Source organism: Phyllostomus discolor, chromosome 14, assembly GCF_004126475.2.
Source record: "Phyllostomus discolor isolate MPI-MPIP mPhyDis1 chromosome 14, mPhyDis1.pri.v3, whole genome shotgun sequence".
NCBI classification, from domain to species: domain Eukaryota; kingdom Metazoa; phylum Chordata; class Mammalia; order Chiroptera; family Phyllostomidae; genus Phyllostomus; species Phyllostomus discolor.
The window spans coordinates 27,514,923-27,536,995 of record NC_040916.2 but is presented as its reverse complement, the minus strand read 5'-3'; the positions used below and the strand labels follow the sequence as shown (position 1 = coordinate 27,536,995).

General features: G+C 56.5%; 1 protein-coding gene across 1 annotated transcript; it reads right to left on the bottom strand.

Moving 5' to 3' along the window:
* On the bottom strand, positions 1-21,866 carry F11R (F11 receptor). The gene is made up of 10 exons (XM_036015585.1): positions 21,709-21,866; positions 2,174-2,242; positions 1,940-2,047; positions 1,675-1,821; positions 1,315-1,517; positions 1,055-1,157; positions 824-931; positions 614-626; positions 285-333; positions 1-197 (listed from the first exon to the last, which is right to left on the bottom strand). Exons 1-10 carry the CDS (start codon positions 21,767-21,769, stop codon positions 162-164), a joined length of 897 nt encoding a protein of 298 aa, XP_035871478.1. The 5' UTR covers positions 21,770-21,866; the 3' UTR covers positions 1-161.
* Positions 21,867-22,073: the final 207 nt, after the last annotated feature.

The window sequence follows — 22,073 nt, the reverse complement described above, 5'->3', positions numbered from 1 at the left end:
GGGCGGGGGCTCCCGGCCACGGGATTGAAAACACATCCCAACAAAGGAGAAAGGGGCCCTGCGGGCCAGAAGACACGCACGACGCCCCGTGAAACCACGGCATCTGGGGCCAGAGTCCGGCAGCACCTGCGTAAGGCCGGCTGGGGCCGAGGAGGGCCGCGTCACACCAGGAACGAGGAGGTCTGTCGGAACTCGCCCTGGGGAAGGAACGCGCAGGCTGAGCGGCCCCCAGGCGCCTCGCCGCGGCTGGTGGGCCCCGCCCGCCGGCCCGCCCGGCCACTCACCTCGCTGCGGGCCGAGGGCTGGCTGTAGATGACCTTCTTACTCTCGGTCCTGCGGACAGAGCAGAGGCCGGCGGGGCCCTCAGACCCCGCGCCCCTCTCCCGGGGGTCAGCAGCACCGGGAACCCCCCAGACCTCGCGGTCTCGGGCGGGGGAGGGGGGGCCCCCGCGGGACACGCGCAGGGAGAAGGGCAGCGCGCGGCCGCGGGGAGCAGGTGGAATCCCAGTGCGGCCCAGCCCCCGCCTCCCGCCCCTTCCCGGGGCCCCTCGCCGCGTCACACCGCCCACATCCACAGTCTCGGCCGGCGGCCCCAGCGCAGCGCCTCACTCACCCTTTCTTCGTCCCTGAAAAAGAAGCAGAGGGAGCAGCGAGGGTGTCAGCAGGGCGGCCCCGGGGCGGGCGGTGGGGGCTCCCGGGAGAGGAGCCCTGCGCACGCGCACTCCGTGTCGGGAGGGCGCCCACCCCGCAGCCGGGGGGGACCCAACCCGAACCCAGCGCCCAGGGACGGGACGAAGGAGGCCCTGCGAGGGCAAGTCCTTACTGTCAAAGTAGCCGCGGCGGTAGGCGAACCAGATGCCGAAAACCAGGATCCCGAGGAGAATGAGCGTTACTAGGACGGCGGCCACGATGCCCCCCACGTTCAGCTCCACTGTGAGACACAGAGGAGAGGAGGCTCACCCACAGCACCAGCCGCACCCTCGCGCCGGCACGGAAGGCGGCCCCACCCCCGCCCGGGGCAGGGCCCCAGCCCTGCCGCGCCCGCCGCGCTCACCTGCCTCCATGCGCACCGCGTCGGACATCATGGGCGTCCCAACCCCGTTCTGGGCCTCGCAGGAGTACTCTCCCGAATCAGAGGCTGAGACGGGATCGAAGACCTGGGGGCCGGAAACACGCCGGTGTCCCCTCGAGGAGCCAAGTACCTGCCCTTGAGGGTCTGCGGCCCCAATGCCCAGCTCACCTTGCAGCTTGTTCTCCTCCCCCCTCAGGGCCCCTGCACCCGTGCCCCCACCCTGCCCGCCTCCCCCTCCGTACCAGCTCCCCTGTCTTGGGGTTCAGGCTGTAGGAGGAGTTGCTGAAAGCACGGCTGCTCTTGGGCTCTGATGGCATGGGGACCCCGTCCCGGTACCAGAGGTACTGGGAGGGCGGGGAGCCGTCCGTCTCCGAGCAGGTCAGCACCGCCCGGCTGCCGATGGTGGCAGAGGAGGGGATGTTCACCGTGGGCTTGGACGGAGGCACTGGAGGGAACAGCAGGTGCTGGTCACAGGGCAGCGGGGGCTGCTGGGAGTGCTGCGGCCGGCGAGAGGGACACCCCAGCCACCAGCCCCAGCTGCTCCCTCGCCAGGCACTCGCCCCCTCGGGTGGCACCGCCGAGCCCGCCCGGAAGGCACGTACCGAGCACAGTGAGCTGGACGCTGACCTCCCCATAGGTGGTGCCGCCTTCGTCCGAGACCATGCAGGTGTACGTCCCTGTGTCCTTCCGGGTCACGGAGTGGAAGGTGATGCCGGTGTTCGAGAAGGTGACCCGGTCCTCATAGGGGCCTGTGGGGGAGGGACCAGGGCAGAGCGAGCTGGAGAGCTGGGAGGGACCAGGGACTGGAGCCTGGGCGCCCCCCTCCCTGGGGTCCGGGCGCAATGCAGGAGGAGGCGCAGGGCTCACCTGTGATCTTGTTGTTGTAGCAGACGAGGCTGGTGATGTCGCCCTGGGCAAACTTCCACTCCACCCGGGGAGCGGAGAAGCCGGAGTAGGAGCAGGACAACTTGGCAGCTGCAGACAGGCTCACGGTGAGCGGGAGGAAAGGGCAGCAGCAAGTGGACGGGACGGGAGGGCCCCCAGGGCCCCAGGGGCCTTGGCCTGCTCACCCCTCCCCCTCCACAGCCCTAGCCAACTCACGTTTATTCTCGGGAACTCTGACTTCAGACTCCGAAGTGTACACTGCGCCCCTGCCCCGCGCCAGCGAGCCTGAGTGGAAGGAGAGGGGGTCCCATCAGAGGTGGGCAGCGGCGAAGGCAGTGCGGGCAGGCCTCTCCAGGCCGAGGCCCCAGGGTGCAGGGCTCAGGGGGGCCTGGCTCTTCCCAGCGTCCCCCCCTCACCAACATCCCAAGCAACCTCCTTCCAAAGCTTTTTGCTACGACCGCAGGCCAATGCTTCTACTATCGGTGGAAAGAGAACATTTCTTTCAAACACAATTTCTCTCGTTTTTTATCCCCCCACCTCCTGCGACTCCCAGCGATCCACTCAGACTCCCACCCGTCCGAGAGCAGCTTCTGGAACGGTCACAGCCGGGTCCTGAGCCATCGAGGACTCACCACCAGCCCTGGCACAAAGCCCCGGAGTGGAGGGGGGCCCTCGGCCTTTGTAGGGGATCTGGGGCATGTGGGAGTGTTTCCGCAAACACAGTATCGTTTGCTCCTTGAAACAAGCCCGACAGACCAGCAGGACAAGTGTTCTTGCTCCAGTTCGACCCAAGGCGGTGAGGGGACCGGCCCAGGGTCACGCGTCCCTCCTGCCCGGAGGAGGAGGGAGGGAGAGGGAGGTGCGTGGCAGGGTGCAGGGGCGGTGAGGAGAGACGAGGCCCGTTAACGACACGGTGGGAGCAGGCCCAGGAGGGGCTAAACCCTCCACGGCGGCCGAACTCCGGGAGCCAGGGGCAGCGTTCACACAATCACCCTCATTCACGCGCCACAAACTCGGGAAGCCTCGCTGCCTGCCTCCCGTGCGAGTCCTGCCTTCTCAGATACAGGCAGGCACCACGCCCACCCCTCCCGCACCCCACAGGGCCCCGGGCCCCAGATCCCGGAGGCCCCTCCACTCTCCTCCACTGGGGAAGGATGGAAGGAGATGTCGACACATTTTAAAAAATCTGACCGACGTCGTAAATTAGCCCAGATAGGCCTTTTCTTCCCAGTGTTACAGATGAGAGAATGGCCCACCCTCCTGGGCAAGGAGACGCCCACTGAGACAGGCACCCAGTCCACCCCCACACGCCCGTTCCCCCTCTTCTCAGAAACCATGGTGTTTCTCAGAAAAGCCCCTGGTCTGAGGGAGGCACGCGATGCAATGAAATGCCATCCTTTTCAAAGTCAGGCCCATCTTGCCCTGACCAGGTGGCTCAGATGGCTGGAGGAGTGTCATCCCATACACCGAAGGTTGTGGGTTCAATCCCGGGTCGGCCGAGTTTACAAGAGGCAACCAATCAATGTTTCTCCCTCTCTCCCCCTCCTTCCTTCTCTGAGGGCAATGAAACAGTGTCCTTGGGTTACAAACAAGCAAGTCGGGCTCACTTTTCCTACAATTTCTTTCTAATAATGTTACCCTGTATCTGTGTACCTGGCATTACACTCCAATGTCCCGTCTATCATTCAATGTAGTAACGGACACAGAAATTAAGTAACATTCTAAACTGAAGTTCCCACCAAGAGTGCTGACAATGAAATGCTCTGACTTCTGTCCAAGTCAGCTTTCTCCACTTTAGGGACCAGAACTTCGTGTTTTTGAGATTCTCAGGTTTTACAATTTGCTGCCCGTGACGGGCACCGATGTGTGAACCAGACGCCTTCAGGAAGGAAGAGCTCCTCCCGGCCGCTGGGGCTGCTGCCTGAAGGAGGCCTCAGCCGCGCCCCCCCCCCCCCCCCACAGCAGCCAGAATGCCTCCCGCCAGGCCCAGCCGGCACGCGAGCCTGATCACTGAGGGGCAGACACTGGCAGCCCCCACGCCTCCACACCGAGGCCCCCTCTGGGGCTGGCTGAGGCCTCGTGGGACTTCCGCTGCCCGATCCTGCTTCCTTGCCCCCCTCCCCACAGGCCTGGACCCCAGGAGCAGTCGCTGATAAATGTCTTGCGACAGTAACTCACACCTCAGAGCAACCCAGGCCACAGCACCGCCCACATAAAGAGCAGCTTCTAAGTAGACTAAAAACCAGCCTTTGACATAAAGGGCAACACCAAAAACATTTTTAATAAAAAGCCCTGAACATGAATTTGGCAGTCAGTTCTGCATTGCTGCCGCCTGTGGCTACAGCCCCTTCCCAAGGCCTCTCAGACCACGGGATCTAGAACAGGCTCGGGAGTTGCACCCATGCCCCAGGTGTCTTCCCTCTCCTCACACACCCTGACCCGAAGCCGGCTCCAGGGCTCTCTCCCCAGGGTCCTTCAGCTGCGAGCCGCCCTCCTCCCTCCGGGCAGGGCTGCTGGCCCCCAGCCCAGCCCCACCACCACGCCCTTCCTATCACACAGGCCCCCAGCCACCCTGGCCCAGCCCCCTCCCTGTTCTGAAGGGGCCCCTGGGACCCGGCTGCCTGCACTCAAACCCCACCTCCGCTGCTTACCAGGCCGTGCGACCCGGGCAACCCACCATGGGTCCCGTTCAACCTCGCTGGCCCATTTGTAAAATGGGGGTGAGAACAGTTTCTGAATCACAACGCAGCTGCTGCTGCTGCTAAGAGTTTTACAAGCGGCAACACAAAGTGCTTCGAAATGTGCCTGACCCACAGGAAACACCAACTGCTGTGTCTTCCTATCGTATCGTCCTGCGCACCCACTTCACTTTCTGGCTTCAACGTTCTCTCCAATTACACACAAACAATCAATAAACATAAACTCTGCCCGGAAAATGCGTCCCGCCCACCAAGCCAGCTCTCCCCTGCCCCTGCAGCCGCCTTGCAGACACCCTTCTCTAGGCCCTTCTCGGACGGACGGGCGAGCAGGCAGGAGGCCCTCCCTCGCCACATCCTGCCCCGCTGGCACGCCCACGGCTTCCCAGCCCACCTCCTCATCGGTTCCGTTTCCCCGGGCCTCTTCACAGCACCCTGCTGCCCTTGACCCCGAACTTGTACGTGGCATGTTGTGCACACATACCAATGTCCTACTAACGCACATGGTACACAAAAACAGGAGGGAATTTCAGCCTTTCCATCGTGATGTTTAATTTACTCTAGGTTCACAAGAAGAGCCACAAAGTCAAAGGAATCAATAGACTTTTGGCCTTTTCGTGTACAGAAAACCTGGCACAGATTCACTTAATCTTGCACCCCCTCTAGCTGGAAGTTCCCTTTCTCTCCAAAATTCTTCTTCTTCTTCTTCTTCTTTTTTTATGTATTGATTTTAGAGAGCGGGGGAGAGAAAAAGAAACATCCACGTGTGGCTGCTTCTCAAGCGCCCCCTGCTGGGGACCTGCTGAAACCCAGGCAGGTGCCCCCGACTGGGAATTGAACTGATGACCCTTTGGTGCACAGGCCAGTGCTGAATCCACTGAGCCACAGCAGCCAGAGGTCACCCCCAACTTCTTAAGGAAAGTATCTACACACACCGTCCCCAGCCAACACACCCATTCACCACCAAACACACTGCAGTGTGGCTTTGGTTCTGACCTTGGAATTAAAATTGCCTTGACTGAGGTCACCAATCATTGTATTTCTCAATTCTAAGATGCCCTGATCATAAAATAAGGGCTTATTGGGGGGAAACTACATTAAACATATACACAGGCTGTAGATCACACCCAAAAACAATAAGACAGTCTTAGAAGCATGAACATGCAGCACACGCTTTCTCGGTCACCGCCCGTGGCCTTTGCTCACACGTGGGCCCTGCCCATCCCCCGCCCCCCCAGTCACCCCACTCCCTTGGTTTCTGTGTGCAGCCCTCAGACTTCTGTCTCATTCTCCGTCTTGACCTTTGCTTCCTCTGCCCATCCCTTCATATGAGTGATCCCCGGCATTCTGCCCTGGGCCTTTCCTCCTCCATATCTCTCTCTTGCAGCCCCAAAGTGACCTATGCCCACACCCAGCCGGCTCCAGCCACTGCCTCTCACCTGAGCTGCAGGCTCCCATCCCCGTGCCTCCCACCGTCTCCAAGGGCTTCAGGCCACCCCTCCGGCCACTGCCTGCTGCACGCCAACACCCACGACCTCTCTCCAGGTTGGTGGCATGTTTACTAGGCCACCGTCAGGCTACCACCATCTGTCCTTCACTCTAGCAAACCGAACACTGAGCTTTACAATCAATGACGCCTCCAAGGTGTCCCTCAGGCTGGCCCCTCCTCTCCATCCCCACTGCCCCTTCCAGCGCCCTTGTGCCCTGCAGAATTGCCACTGTTCTCTCACTGGCCTCTCTGCCTCATTTAATCTTGCCCCACTCAAGTCCGCCCTCCACCCCACTGCCCAGGAAAAACCCACATTTGCTGAGCACTCACTGTGCACCAGGCACTGCTGCGAGCACACTGTGCGGGACCACCGTCTCCGCCCTGCAACACCCTGCCATCGGGTAACACTGTTATCGTCCCCCCTATTCTTCACGGGGACCCTGACGCCCAGAGCTGCTGGGTGGTGGTGCCAATTCAAACCAAGGCCACTCCAGAGGCTGGGTGGCGCTGTGCCTCCCAGAGCACAACCCAACGCTAGCTTCAAGCTTCCCATGGTGCCACAAGATACCATGCAAATTCTGCCCTGGCTGGTGAGGCTCAGTGGGTCGCTGGTTCGATTCCCAGTCAGGGCACAGGCCTGGGTTGTGGGCTAGGTCCCCAGTGGGGGGCATGAAAGAGGCAACCACACATTGATATTTCTCTCTCTCTTTCTAAAAATAAATAAACAGAACCTTTAAAAAAAAGATAACATGCAAATTCTTCAGGAAGGCAAGGGTTCCCGCACTACCTGCCCTTGTGATAAGCTTATCGTCCCCATCACCCTCTCTGCTCTTGCCGTTGACCCTCCAGTAACACAAAACTGCCGCAGTTTCCAGAGAAGCCAGGCTGTTTCGCAACTCGCTGCTCCCACTGCAAGGAGCGCCCTTTCCCCTCCTTCTTGCACACCCACAGTTTTGCAGGAAAGGACCTGCGCTCACCAGAACCAGGGCTGCCACCGCCTGGTGCAGACCCCTGTCCAAGTCCATCCCACGTCACATCGCCTGCACACAGGTGCGTCTCCCGACCAGACACTCAACCCCGGGGGGGGGGGGGGCAGGGACCGCGTGTTCACTGCCGTTCCGAGTACACGCGGCACGAAGCACGTCTGCGGCGGGTCTGCCCTGAGCAGCACGGAACCTGAACGCACGACCCACGGCAGACTGTTCACTCACTGTCACATCCGCACGTTCGGGTTCATCGACAAAGACGAGCCTATTTCTCAAAGTGGCAGACAGCGCACGCCCAAATGGAGAAGAAAGGAAACTTGATTTAAAACCCAATCTTTAAACAATTTTAATACTAGCAAAGCATCCCCCCGCCCGCCCACAACTGTTCAGCTCTCAGGAGGGAAAAAGAGTGTTCCGCTATTTTTTTTTTAACTTAGAGTCATGCCCTGGCTGGTGTGGCTCAGTGGACTGAGTGCCAGCCAGCCTGTGAACCAAAGGGTTGTGGGTTTGATTCCCAGTCAGGGCGCATGCCTGGGTTGCGGGCCAGGTCCCCAGCAGGGAAGTATGTGAGAGGCAATCCACTGATGTTCTTCTCTTTCTGTCTCCCCTCTACTCTCTTTAAATATAAATAAAATCTATATATACATTAAAAAGCTTAGATTTGCCCTGGCTGGCGTAGCTCAGTGGATTGAGAACAGGTTGCGAATCAAAGGGTCGCAGGTTCGATTCCCAGTCAGGGCACATGCCTGAGTTGCAGGCCAGGTCCCCAGTGGGGGCCATATCAGAGGCAACCACACAGTGATGTTTCTCTCTATCTCTTTCTCCCTCCCTTCCCCTCTTTAAAAATGAATGAAATTTTTAAAAAAAGGGACAACTAGCATATTCAATAAAATATATTTTTAAAAAAGCTTAGATTCATAACTTAAAAATTACTTTTCAAATTTGCTTCATAGTTTGAAACAGAAGTAAAGTTCCCTGCCCAGGGCCATGCCCCCCCTTCATCCCTCCGCAGGTGACAACAGCAGAGGATTGTCCCCTGGGAGGCGGGGCAGAGGGAGGAGCATGGGAGGAGTTGCAGGAGGTTTGGTGACGCCAGCTGCCGATGACCAGCAGGGAGCAGAGGTCACCCTCAGAATGATTCAGGGTGGCTAAGGACTGTATTGTGCTCCCTCGAAAGCCCTGCAGCCAGTGCCTCTAAATGTGACTGCACTGGAAGACTGCACCGTCCCGTGGTGGCTAGGCTAGAATGAAGCCCCAAGGACACACCCTCCCGCGGCCGGACTGGGTGCTGGTGTGCACACACATAGGACTACGTGAAGGGCAGCAAGGGGGTGGCGTCTGCAAGCCAAGGGGAGGGGCCTCCAAAGGCACCAGCCCTCCCCGTGCGCCGACACTGGACATCTAGCTGCAGGACTGTGAGAGTCTGCTGAGTTTCAGCCACCCGGTCAGCGGCATTTTGTGAAAGGAGCCGGAGCAGAGTGACCCTGAGGTCTAGGGCACCCGTGACAGGCACTCTGTCTGACCCCAGCCCCAACTTTCCCACGATAACATTTCTACATAAGGGAAGGCCACAACGGAAACCACTGACAAACCGGAAAGGCGGCCGGCCAATGGGGGAAAATGTTTGCAAATCACGTATCTGATAAGGAGTTAATGTCCAAAATATATAAGGAACTCATACAACTTGAAAGCAACCTCCCCGCCCGCCACAAGAGTCCAGTTAAAAAATTGGCTGAGGCTGCCTTAGCCAGTGTGGCTCAGTGGGTTGGGCATCGTACCACAAGCCAAAAGGTCGTGGGTTCGATTGCCAGTCAGGGTACATGCCTAGATTGCAGGTTTGATCCCCAAGGCTTACGAGGCACCTGTTCTGTTTCCCTCCTTCTTTCTCCCTCCTTCTCCCCTCCTTTCCAAAAATAAATTTTAAAAAATCTTTTGTATTTTTTATTTAACTATATTTTATTGATTATGCTGTTACAGTTGTCCCATTTCCCCCCTTCATTCCCCTCCGCCCTGCACACCCGCTCCCACCCACCCACATTCCCCCCCTTTAGTTCATGCCCATGTGTCAAAATTATAAGTTCTTTGGCTTCTACCTTTCCCGTACTATTCTTGCCCTCCCCTGTCCATTTTCTACCCACCATCTATGCTACTTACCCTCTGTACCTTTTCCCCTCTCTCCTCCTCCCACTCCCCTGTTGCTAACCCTCTGTGTGATCTCCATTTCTGTGGTTCTGTTCCTGTTCTAGTTGTTTGCTTAAATTGCTTGTTTTAGGTGTAGTTCTTAATAATTGTGAGTTTGCTGTCATTTTGCTCTACATGTTTTTGATCTTCTTTTTCTTAAATAAGTCTCTTTAACATTTCACCTAATAAGCGCTTGGTGATGATGAACTCCTTTAATATGACTTTATCTGAAAAGCACTTTATCTGCCCTCCCATTGTAAATGAAAGCTTTGCTGGATAGAGCAATCTTGGATGTAGGTCCTTGCCTTTCATGACCTGGAATATTTCTTTCCAGCCCCTTCTTGCCTGCAAGGTCTGTTTTGAGAAATCAGCTGACAGTGTGATGGGAACTCCTTTGTAGGTGACTGCCCCCTTATCTCTTGATGCTTCTAGAATTCTCCCCTTCATTTTAATCTTGGCTAATGTAATGATGATGTACCTTGGTGTGTTCCTCCTCGGGTCCAACCTCTTTGGGACTCTCTGAGCTTCCTGGACTTCCTGGAAGTCTATTTCTCCTTTGCCAGAATGGGGAAGTCCTCCTTTATTATTTGTTCCTATAAGTTTTCCACTTGTTGCTCTTCCTCTTCCCCTTCTGGTACCCCTATAATTTGGATGTTGGAACGTTTATAGATATCCTGGAGGTTCCTAAGCCTCTCATTTTTTTGAATTCTTGTTTCTTCATTCCTCTTTGATTGGATGTTCTTTCTTCCTTCTGGTTCACACCATTGACTTGAGTCCCAGTTTCCTTCCCATCACTATTGGTTCCCTGTACATTTTCCTTCATTTCACTTAGCGTAGCCTTCATTTTTTCATCTAATTTGCAACCAAATTCAACCAATTCTGTGAGCATCCTGATTACCAGTGTTGTGAACTGTGCATCTGATAGGTTAGCTATCTCTTCGTGGTCTAGTTGTATTTTTTTCTGGAGCCTTGATCTACTATTTTGTTTGGGCCATTTTTCTTTTGTGCCTGTTACATAGTGAGGGGCGGAGCCTTAGGTGTTCCCCAGGGCAGGGGTCCGAGAGGGAACAATGGCACTTGCTCCGCTCTCTGCTGGATTTCAGTCCCTTCCACCACTTCCCACAAGCAAACTGGGCCCTTCTGGTGCTGATTCCTGGGTGGGTGGGCTCGTGTACATCCTGGGACCCTGTGGGTCCCTCCAACGAACTCTCCTATGAGGCCGGGAGTCTCTCCCGGCACCTCAACCTCCATGGGTGTTTTCAATCGGTGTTTTGAGGCTTTATTTCCCCGCGCTGGGACCCTGGGTTGCGTGGTCTGTCTCGCTCCCCAGTGTCGCCTGGTTTATCTGCACGAGAATGTGGGTCAGCCCGTCCTCCAGGCGCAGATTCACCGCGCCCCTCCACAATCTGCCCCCTCTCTCGGTCCACCCGCTGCCACCCTGCGCACCCGGGGTCCGCCAGCCACGCTTTGCTGCGACTCCTCTCCTCGCCCCCGACCAGTCTGGATGTGTGTGTCTACTTTAACTCCTTGGTTGTCAGACTTCCACACAGTTCAATTCTCTGCCAGTTCTGGTTGTTTTTTGTTTCTACGTTGTTGCTGTCCTTCTTTGGGTTGTGCAAGGAAGCACAGTGTGTCTACCTACGCCTCCATCTTGGCTGGAAGTCCTAAAAACATCTTTAAAAATAAATTTAAAAATTTTTCCTAAGACATACAAATGACCAACAGGTACATGAGAAGGTGCTCAGGGAAATGCCAATAAAAGCCACAGCAAGCGACCACCTCACAACTGCTAGAATAGCTACTATCAGGAAGACAAGAAATGACGAGTGTCGGTGAGGATGTGGAGACAGGGAACCTTTGTGCACGGGTGGTGGGATACAAACTGATGCAGCCGCCATGATAAACAGTATGGAGATCCCTGAAAAAATTAAAAATACAGCCACCATACACTCTAGCAACGTCACCTTTGGGTATTTGCCAGGAAAACGCTAACACAGAAGGTTGCACCCCCGCATCCACTGCAGCATTTTCTACGATGGCCGAGATAATGAAAACACCCCAAATGCCCGTCGACTGGCAATGGAGCTCAGTGGGTTGGAGCATCGTCCCTGTGCCAATGTTGTGAGTTCGACCTCCAGTCAGGGCACATGCAAGAAGCAACCAATAAATGCAAAAATAAGTGGAACGACAAATCGACGTTTCTCTCTGTCTCTCCTTCTAAAAAAATTAAAAAGTAAAAAAAAATTAACGTTCTGTAACTACATGGTGACGGCTATCACTAGACTGTGACCCTTTCACAGTGTGTTAAATATCGGGTCACTACGCTGCACACCTGCAACCAGCTCCGTGCTGTATGCCAACTGTGTCTCAACAAGAGAAAAATAATTATTTTTTTTAAAAAAATCAACAGAACTCTTGAAGACCTTTAAAAGACTTCCCTTGCCCTGGCTGGCATAGCTCAGTGGATTGAGCGTGGGCTGCAAACCAAAGTGTTGCAGGTTCGATTCCCAGTCAGGGCATATGCCTAGGTTGCAGGCCATGGCCCCCAGCAACCACACATTGATGTTTCTCTCTCCCTCTCCCTTCCCTCTCTAAAAATAAATAAATAAAATCTTAAAAAAAAAAAAAAAGACTTCTCCTATCCCTTCCATTTATCGTACCTGAATTCTGGACACACTTCTGAGCATAACCAAGTGAAGGGAAGACTGGCTGGAATAAAATGGTGCCGGCTGGTCTCTCTCATACTATGTGCCAGGACCCCCACTGAGCCCTTCACACCAGGGTCTAAACACTGGCCCTCACAGCCGTGCTGGGAGGTCAGTGTCATTGCTGCTCCCATCCGACAGGACTCAGTCGGGGCCCAGAAGTCAAGTAACTGGCTCCAGGCCGCACAGCAGAGCTGGGATTCTCACCCAGGCAATCTGGCTCCAGCACATGACACCTCTCACAACGGAAGACAGAGTGCCTCCCCAAAGGTCGAGGTGGGTCGGCTTGAGCTGACGTAGAAATAGGTCCAAAATGGAAAAGAAAGATATGCAAAATACGATCCTGTTTTTATTTGACTTTTTAAGGTTTATGAAGGGAATGCACGTCACTGTATTAGCACAAAGAGACCAGGCATAACTCAGCCTCTTTTTCACCTCGCAGATTGCCTTACACACATATTTGTACAGTGAAAAGTCACAATTCTGCTAGTGAGTGCCATACACTAGATCTGGACTCCCGTTTCTTCCCATCACAGGGTGTGAGAGCGCCCACCAGGGCGGAACGCTGGCAGAATCCGCCTGCCACCCTCACACGGGGCCACGCTGACCTTCTCTGCCCTGTTCCAACCTCGGCACATGTGCCCCAAAGCCAGCACCGACCCTACTTCTGTAGACAGTGACGGTAACCCAGCACGCCCATACAGAACGTCCTAAGAGCCCTGGCCTGCCGGTTCCTTTGGTTGGAGCGTCACCCTGCACACCAAGGGGTTGCGGGTTTGATCCCTGGTCGGGGCTGGAACGGGAGGCAGCCGAGCGATGTTTTTCTGTTTCTCTTTCTCTCTCTCACCAATGAACAACATGTCCTCCATGAGGATTTTTTTACAAACCTCTAACGGGCCCTGGCTGGCGTAGCTCAGTGGATTAAGCGCTGGCTGGGAACCAAAGTGTCCCAGGTTCGATTCCTAGCCAGGGTACATTCCTGGGTTGCAGGTCATAACCCCAGCAACCGCACATTGATGTTTCTCTCTCTCTATCTATCTCCCTCCCTTCCCTCTCTAAAAATAAATAAATAAAATATTAAAAAAAAAAAAAAACAAACCTCTAACGGGAGATTACAAATACTCGACACTACACAGATCTGAGAAATTAGACCCTGGGCAGCTTTTCTATGTTCTACATTTGTGTAGCAAGTAAATATGTATTAAGTGCATATTTAATACATTTTTATTTATGCAAATATGACCAATGGAGTGGGAAAGGGAAATAAAGGAAAATAACCAAACCACAAAAAGGGAAATAAATAAAACAATGCCAGAATAGGCAGCAACAAAGACAAAAAAAAAAGGAAATAGGAGATGGTAAAGAATAACAGGAAATACAAGGACAGCATCACACCAGGACGCACTGAACGATTCGATAGAACCTTAAAGGTGAAATGAGTTAACAGACAAGCAAGAAACAGGGCCCACAGCAGCATCAAGACCCTGAAGTGCGTGTGTGGGTCTGAAAGACCTCCAGGAAGGACAAGGGGCCGCAGGAAACGCCGCCCTGCGGCACCGCGGCTGAGAACAGGGCCAGGGCAGCGGGAAGGCCCAGGCTGGGAGGTGGAAGGGAAGGTGGGCTCGGGCTGGAGAAGGGGCGGGGGCAGTCAGTCCCGCAAGGGCTCATCCACTCCCCCGATGGGACATGGGACGGGTGGTGGGTCTGCAAGGCTGGGGGCGTGACATCTGAAAACCGCTCTGTGCCTGAGTAACAGTAACGACTGCGGCAAACTGTAGAGACACACCTATTTATCCCGCAGGCTTCTCTTACACCGTGACTGAAGCAGAGCCTAAGTCCCCGTGTCTGGAATCGGAGCACAGTCTTGGGACCCCCTGGACCGCCGGCTGATGGCAGAGGGGACACAGTAAGACTTGTGCCTGGTGAGCACTATCTCATTAAATTCTCGCAAAAAGCCCAAGATGAATAATACTGTTAGCATCCATTTTACAGATGAGAACAGTGAGGAGTAGCACAGGTACCCCAAACCACACAGCGACAAACAGCAAAGTGGGAAACTTACCCAAGTTAAGTGCAAAGGTACAAGGACAGCTACATGCTGTTTAGTACAGCAGGAAAGAGAAAACCTAAATGCCCAGCAAAAGGTGAACAAGCAGGGAAATTCTGCCATAACCACACGGTGGACACCGCAGACGGGCTGTGTGAGGGTATCTGGTCCACACACACTGTACATGCCCCACACATTTACTAGGAGGACATGAGACCGGGGGCAGGAAGCCGGGAAAAGGCCTTGGCCAGCGGAACAGGGAAACCGAGACAGACCGCTGCACACAATGGCTGCGCAATTCACAGCCAGGTTCCAGATGGCCACCAGGGCGGAGTGCCTGGCAGGGGGCCAACCTGGGAAAACAAGGACCTCACCCCCAGTGTGACCTCTGCTCCCCTGCCCTTTCCTCCCTGGAGACAACATCTAGGCCTCCGTTGTGTCTCAGCCCCAGGCCCAGAAAAGAAGCAAGACCGGGCGGACAAGGCCAGAACCAATTACAATGACTGAAGACCCACTCACTGCCCTGCCACTGACCATTCAGTGGACACCTACCCTCAAAGGACACACCCAGGCAACCGATGATAAAAACGATACAGCTGCGAGACCAAGGGCCCAGTGTGTGCTCCCCGACTCCTCCCCCCACAGGCACGCTGTCTCCTGAGCTCTAGGGCCACGGGCAGCTGGCACCCGGCACCCGGCCAATCCCCCGAACCATCTTTTCTCCAACTTCCCAGTGAGCAAGAGCAGCCCGGCCTGGGCTCTCCTGTTGCTTCTTTGCTGCCGAGGCCTTCCTGGTCTCACTGCCCCCAACTTTAATAAACGTACCCTCATAGTCACGTGGACGCGCGCCGTCAAGTCTTTCCTACGCGACGTCAAGAACCCACACACAACAGCTGGCCCTGGGCAGCCCCGCTCAGGGCCTGGCCCCTGTGTGGTCACAATACTAGCAGGATCCCCCGTGGGGCTGGGTCTTTCTCTCCTGAGTCCCTCTGCTGGCTCACTTGCAGGGACCCGGACTATCACAGCTCGCCGTGGGTAGAATGGTGGGCTTCCAGGGCAGAGCCCACCCAGGACCACCTCGCAGGCCAAGGCCGAGATGCTCGAGGCACCAACCCAGGCCTGTTGTGCCCCATTGGCTTCCGATCTGCACCACACAAGTTTGGGTAAGTTTCTTGGAAATCCTGACCCCCTGTTGTTATAAGGATGGAGGCTGAATTTCTCTGTTTTAAAGACCTGGAGGCAGAGCTAGAGTTTGGGTCTGAGAAGAAGCCAGGCTGAGCCAGGACAAGAGAAAAACGGATGGCGGGTGTCAATGTTGGCTTTCGGCTGAGGCTGCCGGGGGCACTTAACAAAACTTTTGCTGGATAAACAAAAGTCTCCACTCAGCTCTGAGGATGAGGGGCGCTTAGCTCACTCCTCTGGCCCATTTCGGAGATTCTTGGGCCGCTGAGGATCCTTGTGGAGGGGCAGGGGAGGCAGGGGAGGCGGGGGAGGCGTGGGAGGGTGGAGATGAGGAAGTGCTACTGCTGGAAAGACTACTTACTTGCAGATTCTTCCAGAAATGGGAAGACTTAACTAGAAGTGATCTACTTAACATAGCCAAAATGTATCTGTTTTAACGTCCAAATTAACTTCTGCGTGCAAAATTCGACAAGCTGGCTTTACATTGACCTGAAAGAATGGCAAGCTTAACAAAACTCCCTGACTGCTCATTAGAAGCCCCCAGGAGGACACGTCCATTAACACTAGAATGTGAACCCAGAAAGCCCAGTTTTCAGGGGGCGAGCGGGCTCTGGCAGTGGCTGGGACTGCCCCAGGGGGCGGGGAGGAGGGATGGGGGCGGTTGTCTAGGCTCTGGGTGATAGCATGACAGGCAGGCTGTTCAGGCTGCGATCTGGCATCCTACCCACTTCCCGGTCCCTCCCCAGCCTGGCCCTTTCCTGAGGCTGCCAGGGTCCCACACACCCCGTCCGGGCTGGGCTCTGCCCCTTCACATCGCTCTTTTGGCTTCCGCCGCGTGTTTACCCAGCAGAATTTTTCCTCCTCCTCCTCCTCCTCTTCTGCGGGTCCAGGTGCCCGGCCTCGGTGTGGGGCTGCCCTCGCCTGGAGGATTATTAGGTCCTGAGGACAGAGGACCAGGCAGCACCCGGAGGGTGTGAGTGAACCTGTGCACGCTGCGGCCTCCTAGGGCAGTGGCCGTGGTGACGCTGTGGCTTCCCAAGGAGGCAGACGCAGGGCCTGGTTCAGCTCCCCAGTCTGCTGGGCTCAGCGTCTGACTTAGTGGAATTACTTCGTAGGGTTTGCGGGGAAGCTCTGATGGAGGAGTCTGGCTGTGCTGAGGACAGCCAGGTCCCCAGGAGAGGCCGCAGGAGACCCGGGGGGGGGCTGGGAGAGAGGGGCAAGGCGAGGCTGGCACGGGGTAGCCCCAGGGGTGCTCCCCCTTCTCCTTCCTGATGGTTTGGGCAAGGCTGAAACCATCCTGGAGAGGAGACTGCGGAGGCCCTTACACATACTTTTTCTGTTCTTTTTTTGTAGTACAGCCTAGATGCAACATCACTTCATGTTAATTTTAGGTGTACAGCACAGTGGTTGGGCAATCATACACCTTACAAGCCAGTCCCCCCTCTCCTCTGGCAACTGCCCCCTCCCCGAAGTAACGCGCTGCACACAACTCTGGTAGAGAGAACTACGCAACGTCTGCTTTTACGTCAGAACCCGCACCCTCCCAGCGCGGAAACGTCGTGGGGCCACGAGGTTTGTCCGAATCAAGTCCACCCGACTCAACCGCTGGGGCGAGTCTTCCTTGAAACCAGCGATGCCCAAGCGTCTTTCTTTCTGAATGTATTTACGACCAAGTGAGCCAGATACTCAACCAAAGGGGGAAACAGTGACTTTCAAGGAGCACCCCCAGGAGGAAACTAACCTCAAAGCTGACTGGACGTTTGCGGACCATCTTTCCTCCATTGTTAATGTGGCAGGGCGCCCCTCTCCTCGGGGGGCCCCACACAGCCGGAGACTTCTGGGGGCCCTAACTCTCGGCCTGCTCTGTATTTCACTTGGTTAACGTGCGTCTGCGGCTCCTTGGAGACGGGCGAGCCCAGTTATGTTCGCATCCTCCTCAGCTTGTACGGCAGCTTTGCCCAGAGGGACGGTGGGGGTCACGGAGGGTGGGGGCACCCACTGAACAGAACCCAGCAACCATCCCTTGCACAAGCGGGTCAAACCCACAACAGAAAAGCTACTTCTTTCGCTCTGGCTGCTGTGGCTCAGTGGACTGAGAGCCAGCATGAGAACCAAAGGGTTCTGGGTTCGATTCCCAGTCAGGGCACAGGCCTGGGTTGCGGGCCAGGTCCCCAGTGGGGGGCGCACAAGAGGCAACCACACACTGATGTTTCTCCCCTCCCTCTCTTTCTTCCTCCCTTCCCCTGTCTAAAAATAAAATAAATTTTTTTTTTAAAAAGTTACTTCTTTCTACTGCTTTGTTAGGAAATCTTTGTTTTCTCTCTACCACCCTGTTACTGATTGGAATTTTAAGTTGCTTTCTTGCTATGACTGTGTTTTCCTCACCTGAGGACATTTTCTCCATTGCTGTTAGGGAGGGAGGAAGGGGGAGAGAGAAGCATCCACTGGGATCGTTCCCATCTGGACCAGGGACGCACAGGCCTGCAGCCGAGGCATGTGCCTTGACCAGGAATCGAACCCACAAACTTTTGGTCATAGGATGATGCTCCAACCAACTGAGCCACACCAGCCAGGGTGCTATGATTTTGGTGGAATTTGTTTAAAAAAAAAAAACCAAAAAAAAAAAAAACGGAAAGAAGGGAAGAAAAGGACAGAGAGAAGCCAGCCAGCCTCTGGTTTTCTCTACAAATTCCCCCGAACTTCCCCCCTAGACTCTGGGCCTCACAGGACCCTCCAGCCGACAAGGAGCTGCAGCTGGGGGACAGGGAGGAGGGCCCAGGGCCCCAGCAGCCACCAGATGCAGTGAACTCAGTTTACCTTAATGTGGGCTAATTGTTTTACCAATACCCCCGGCTTCCCTCAGAGCTTCTTCATAGCCCTGATCTCTGGCACGGTGCTCTGAACACAGGCAACAAACACCCGTGTTTACTGGATTCCCAAGTGGATTCGCCAGCCCTGCCTGACCAGAACCCAGGGGCAGGGCTTCCACTCCAGCCTGCCCATTTGACCACCACCACCACCACCACCACCACCACCAGCCCGCGCTCCTGGAGGCGGGGCTGGGACCGGGAAGGAATGTGTCGGCAGGAGGAAAACTCACTGCCAGCCCAACAATAGGCGAGCAAGTCTGAACCTCTACCCTGGCTGCACCTTCGGTGACGTCAGCAGCCCTCTGAGGATGGCAGGGAGCCATACGGGGCCCGGCTACCCAGGAGGGCTTTCATATCCCCCTCCTGCCCGCTCTCGGCAGAATTTCCAGTTCTACCAGCTCAGCTCCTCCCCTCCCCCACCCTTCTCTCCATTCCAAAGGAAGGCTGAGCCTGCCTGCCCCCACCCTGGGATCAGACTTCCTGCCAGCCAGCTGCTTCCTCCTGTCCTCCCCCCACCTAGAGAAACAAAGACACAAGCCAGACTTTGGACAGAAACTCTGCTTATCAGGGAGTCCCAGGCAGATGAGCTCTCAATGCCTGGAAAACTCCAGTGCGAGTCCACTCACACCGCTTCCCACGATCCCCTCAAAATGCCAAAAACTCTTCCACAATCCCATTCGATGAGTGGTCACTCAGATCTTTCCCGAACTATGAAAAAGAAGCAAGCTTGAGTTTAGAGATCTCCAAGGTCTCTCCCTCAATGCGAACAAAGGTGAAAAACAAGCTCCATTATTTCCTAATCTACCACATAAGACGTGTAGCTTTTCAGTCTGTGTTTGAGCAGGGGTGGCAGCCACTTCTGTGTCCACAGAACGGGTGCCGCGACCCCCAGCTGACTGGGAGGGAATGTGAACGGCCGGGCCCCAGTGCCTGTAACACCCACCAATATGGTAAGCTCTCCAGGGCTTACACACTCAGCTCTTAAGCTCTTACACACTCAGTGAAATAACCAAGATGAAGGATACGCTAGGATGTATACAATATGTCTCCTTGTGTAAGAGACGGGAGAGAACGGATACTGATACATGCTTGTGTCTGTACCACAAAGCGCTGGACGGGCGCAGAAGGAACCACGGGGAGGTGTGCAGGGAGCAGGGACGGGGCGGAAGTGAGACGCCCCCACCTCTTTAGTATCATTTTTTAAAGTACGTTGCTTACTTACAATATTTTTCGAGAAAGGGGAGGGACAGAAACAAGATGTCAGAAAGAAACATCAAGATCAGCTGCTGCTCGTAGGGGACCAGGAACCCAACCGGTGACCTTTCCCTTTGCAGAGCGACGCCCAGCTGATGACGCACAACCTGCGGAGCCACACCAGTCAGGGCCTCTAATATCCTTTCGATTCCCGAACCACGCCAAGGTACTAACCTACTCTAAATAAACTCATTTTAAAGGGGTAAAAAAGTCCCAGCAGCTCTAACATATGGGGATCCCCGCGACCACTCACTGCCCAGCTCTGGCTGTTGTCCGTAGGTAGTTTCTGGTTCCTGGTTTCAAGGGAACAGCTCTTCCCGAGAGTAACCTCACCAGGGGAGGGGCGCAGGCTGGAGGAGTGACTCACCGTCTACAGTGCTGAAGTCAAATCTAACCCTGAACAGCAAAACTAGAAGCAACATCAGCAGGAAACAGGAGGATGCACAAACCCACCCACAGCAGCTCCCCAATCCTGGAGTGCCTGGGGGGGGGCAGGCAGAGCAATGGACACAGTTACAAAGTGGGTTCCCCTCCCCGCCAAAAGTCTGTTCTAACCGCAGGCCACGCTGACTGGGAGATAGCTGGAAACTCTTCAAGCACAGGTGCTGGGGTGGGAGGGCGGGCAGGGGACGGTGGGGCGGGGTGGGCTGGTGCTCTAGGTCACCTGGGTCACTGTTGCCGCAAAAGGCTCAGGCCACCCTCCCCACCAGATTCCCCAGGATGGGGCTGGGCCTTTGCTGGAGGGCCAGGCACAGGACCGTCTCCCAGCTGACAGGCCCACATGGAGCAGCAGCCCTGGAGGGAGGGCACGTGCACACCGCACATACTTCTGGCATCCTGGGGGGTTCAGGACCGACGAGACACTCAAGAAAAGACCCTACTTATCTTTTACTGTTGCCATCGGGATCTATCGGGGTCTCTCCCTGCTTTTCATCCTCACAAAACCCAAAGGGATGCCCAACATCGCCTTCGTGTATATGTGATGCAGCTATTACTACCCAGGACGGGAAGGATTAGGACCCACTTGCTGTTCTCTTACAAGTGAGAAGGCTCAGCTACCCGCCGGAGATCGCCAACAGTGCAAAGCCAAGCCAGACCCCAGCCTGGGGCCCGGCTCCCACTGCAACCTCAGTACAAAGCAAACCACTGTCCCCGTCCGTGTAGCCTGATTTAGTCACAGGGTCCGTTCCTCCACCCCTGGAGATGTGACTACTCAGGACGCTCGGTCAGCTCAGGCCCCATCTGCTGGGGCCGCCTCTGAGGCCTGGTCTCTGGATCCCCCGCAGAGACTAGAGGACTCGCCCTGGAGCTCGGAGCGGCGCTCTCACAACCTTCCGGTGCCGGTGCCCGGTGCCGGTGCCAGTGCGGGACTGTTCGGTGATACAGAAAGTGAGGAAGGAAAGGGAGGGGGGAAGGGTACCCCCAGGGAGCTTCCGCGCCTGACAGTCGCCGGCTCAGACTGCGGCAGGGAACCGGCCTCCCCTTGAAAGTGAACTTGGGGAAGCGAATCTACCTGGCACTACCACGAGGGGTTGTCATGGTTCCTTTCTTTGAACACTCCCCAAAACATGGACCTTGAGCAGAAAGAAGTTCCCGCAAACCACATGCTCACACAACTGCGCGCAGAAGCACCCACACCCAGGCAGCAGACGGCCCACGCGCGCCCGTGGGACAGGGGCCTCCTGTCGCCCGCGGGGTCTCGGCTCCTCCGCCCCTGGCCACCCACTCGGTCAACATCGTTCATTCAGGTAGTGACTAGAGAAAGGGACTTGGAGCGCTGTTCCCTGTGAAAACTCAGATTCCAGTTTTATCTCCTCCTCGGACTTCGCGCTCAGACGCTTTCGCAGAGCAGCGGAGGATACAGAGACCCCTTCGGCCACCGCCGCCCCGTCGGACTTCTGGGGTCCCCTCGGGGGCAGGACACCCCGGGGCCCAGGGAGTCGCGCGGCGAGGCTCGCGGCTGCGCGTCCCAGGGGCCCGCGCCCTCTCGGGAGGCGCGCGGAGGCGGGGCCCGGCAGGTGTGGTGGGCAGGGCCCCCGCGCGCCCGTGCGGCCGGGAGCGAGCGGCCGGACCCCCGCGGCTCCTCTCGGCGGGTGCGCGCAGCGGTCAGCGCCCTCCGGGTGGGTGTCGGAGGAGGGGGCGCGACTCCCGGCGTGGGGGAGGGGAGCCAGCCGCACAGCGGCGGGTGGAGGGAGGGGGGACGGGGCCGGGAGCGGCGGAGGGACGCGGAGGGCGAGGTCGGCCGGTCTGACCCGTCCCCGCCCGCGGGCACGGCCGTGGGCGCGCCTGGCTCCAACCTCCGACCCAGCCCACCGATCCCTCCCGAAACTCCGGAACTTACACAGGATCACCGACGCGAAGAGAAGCACCTGTGTCCTCCCGACCTTCCCCTGGGACCCCATCACGCCCGGGTTCCCGACGCGCCGGCGGCAGCCGAGCCGGGGGACAGACCCAGCTTCGGGCACAGCCGCGCGGTTTGAGCTCCAGCGGCAGGTTGAACCCGCCGGCCCGCCCCCCGCGCCCGATTGGCCGACGCCCGACCCTGCGCGTTCCGATTGGAGGAGGCATCCGCCGCTCCGCTGAGTGACTCAACGCCGCCAGGTGCAGCACCGCCCACCCCCCGGAGCGGGGCGCAAGTCCAAGCCCGAGGCACCTCTGATTGGCGGGGACACGGATCCCTCACCTTCCGCAGGTGAGCGCACCCTG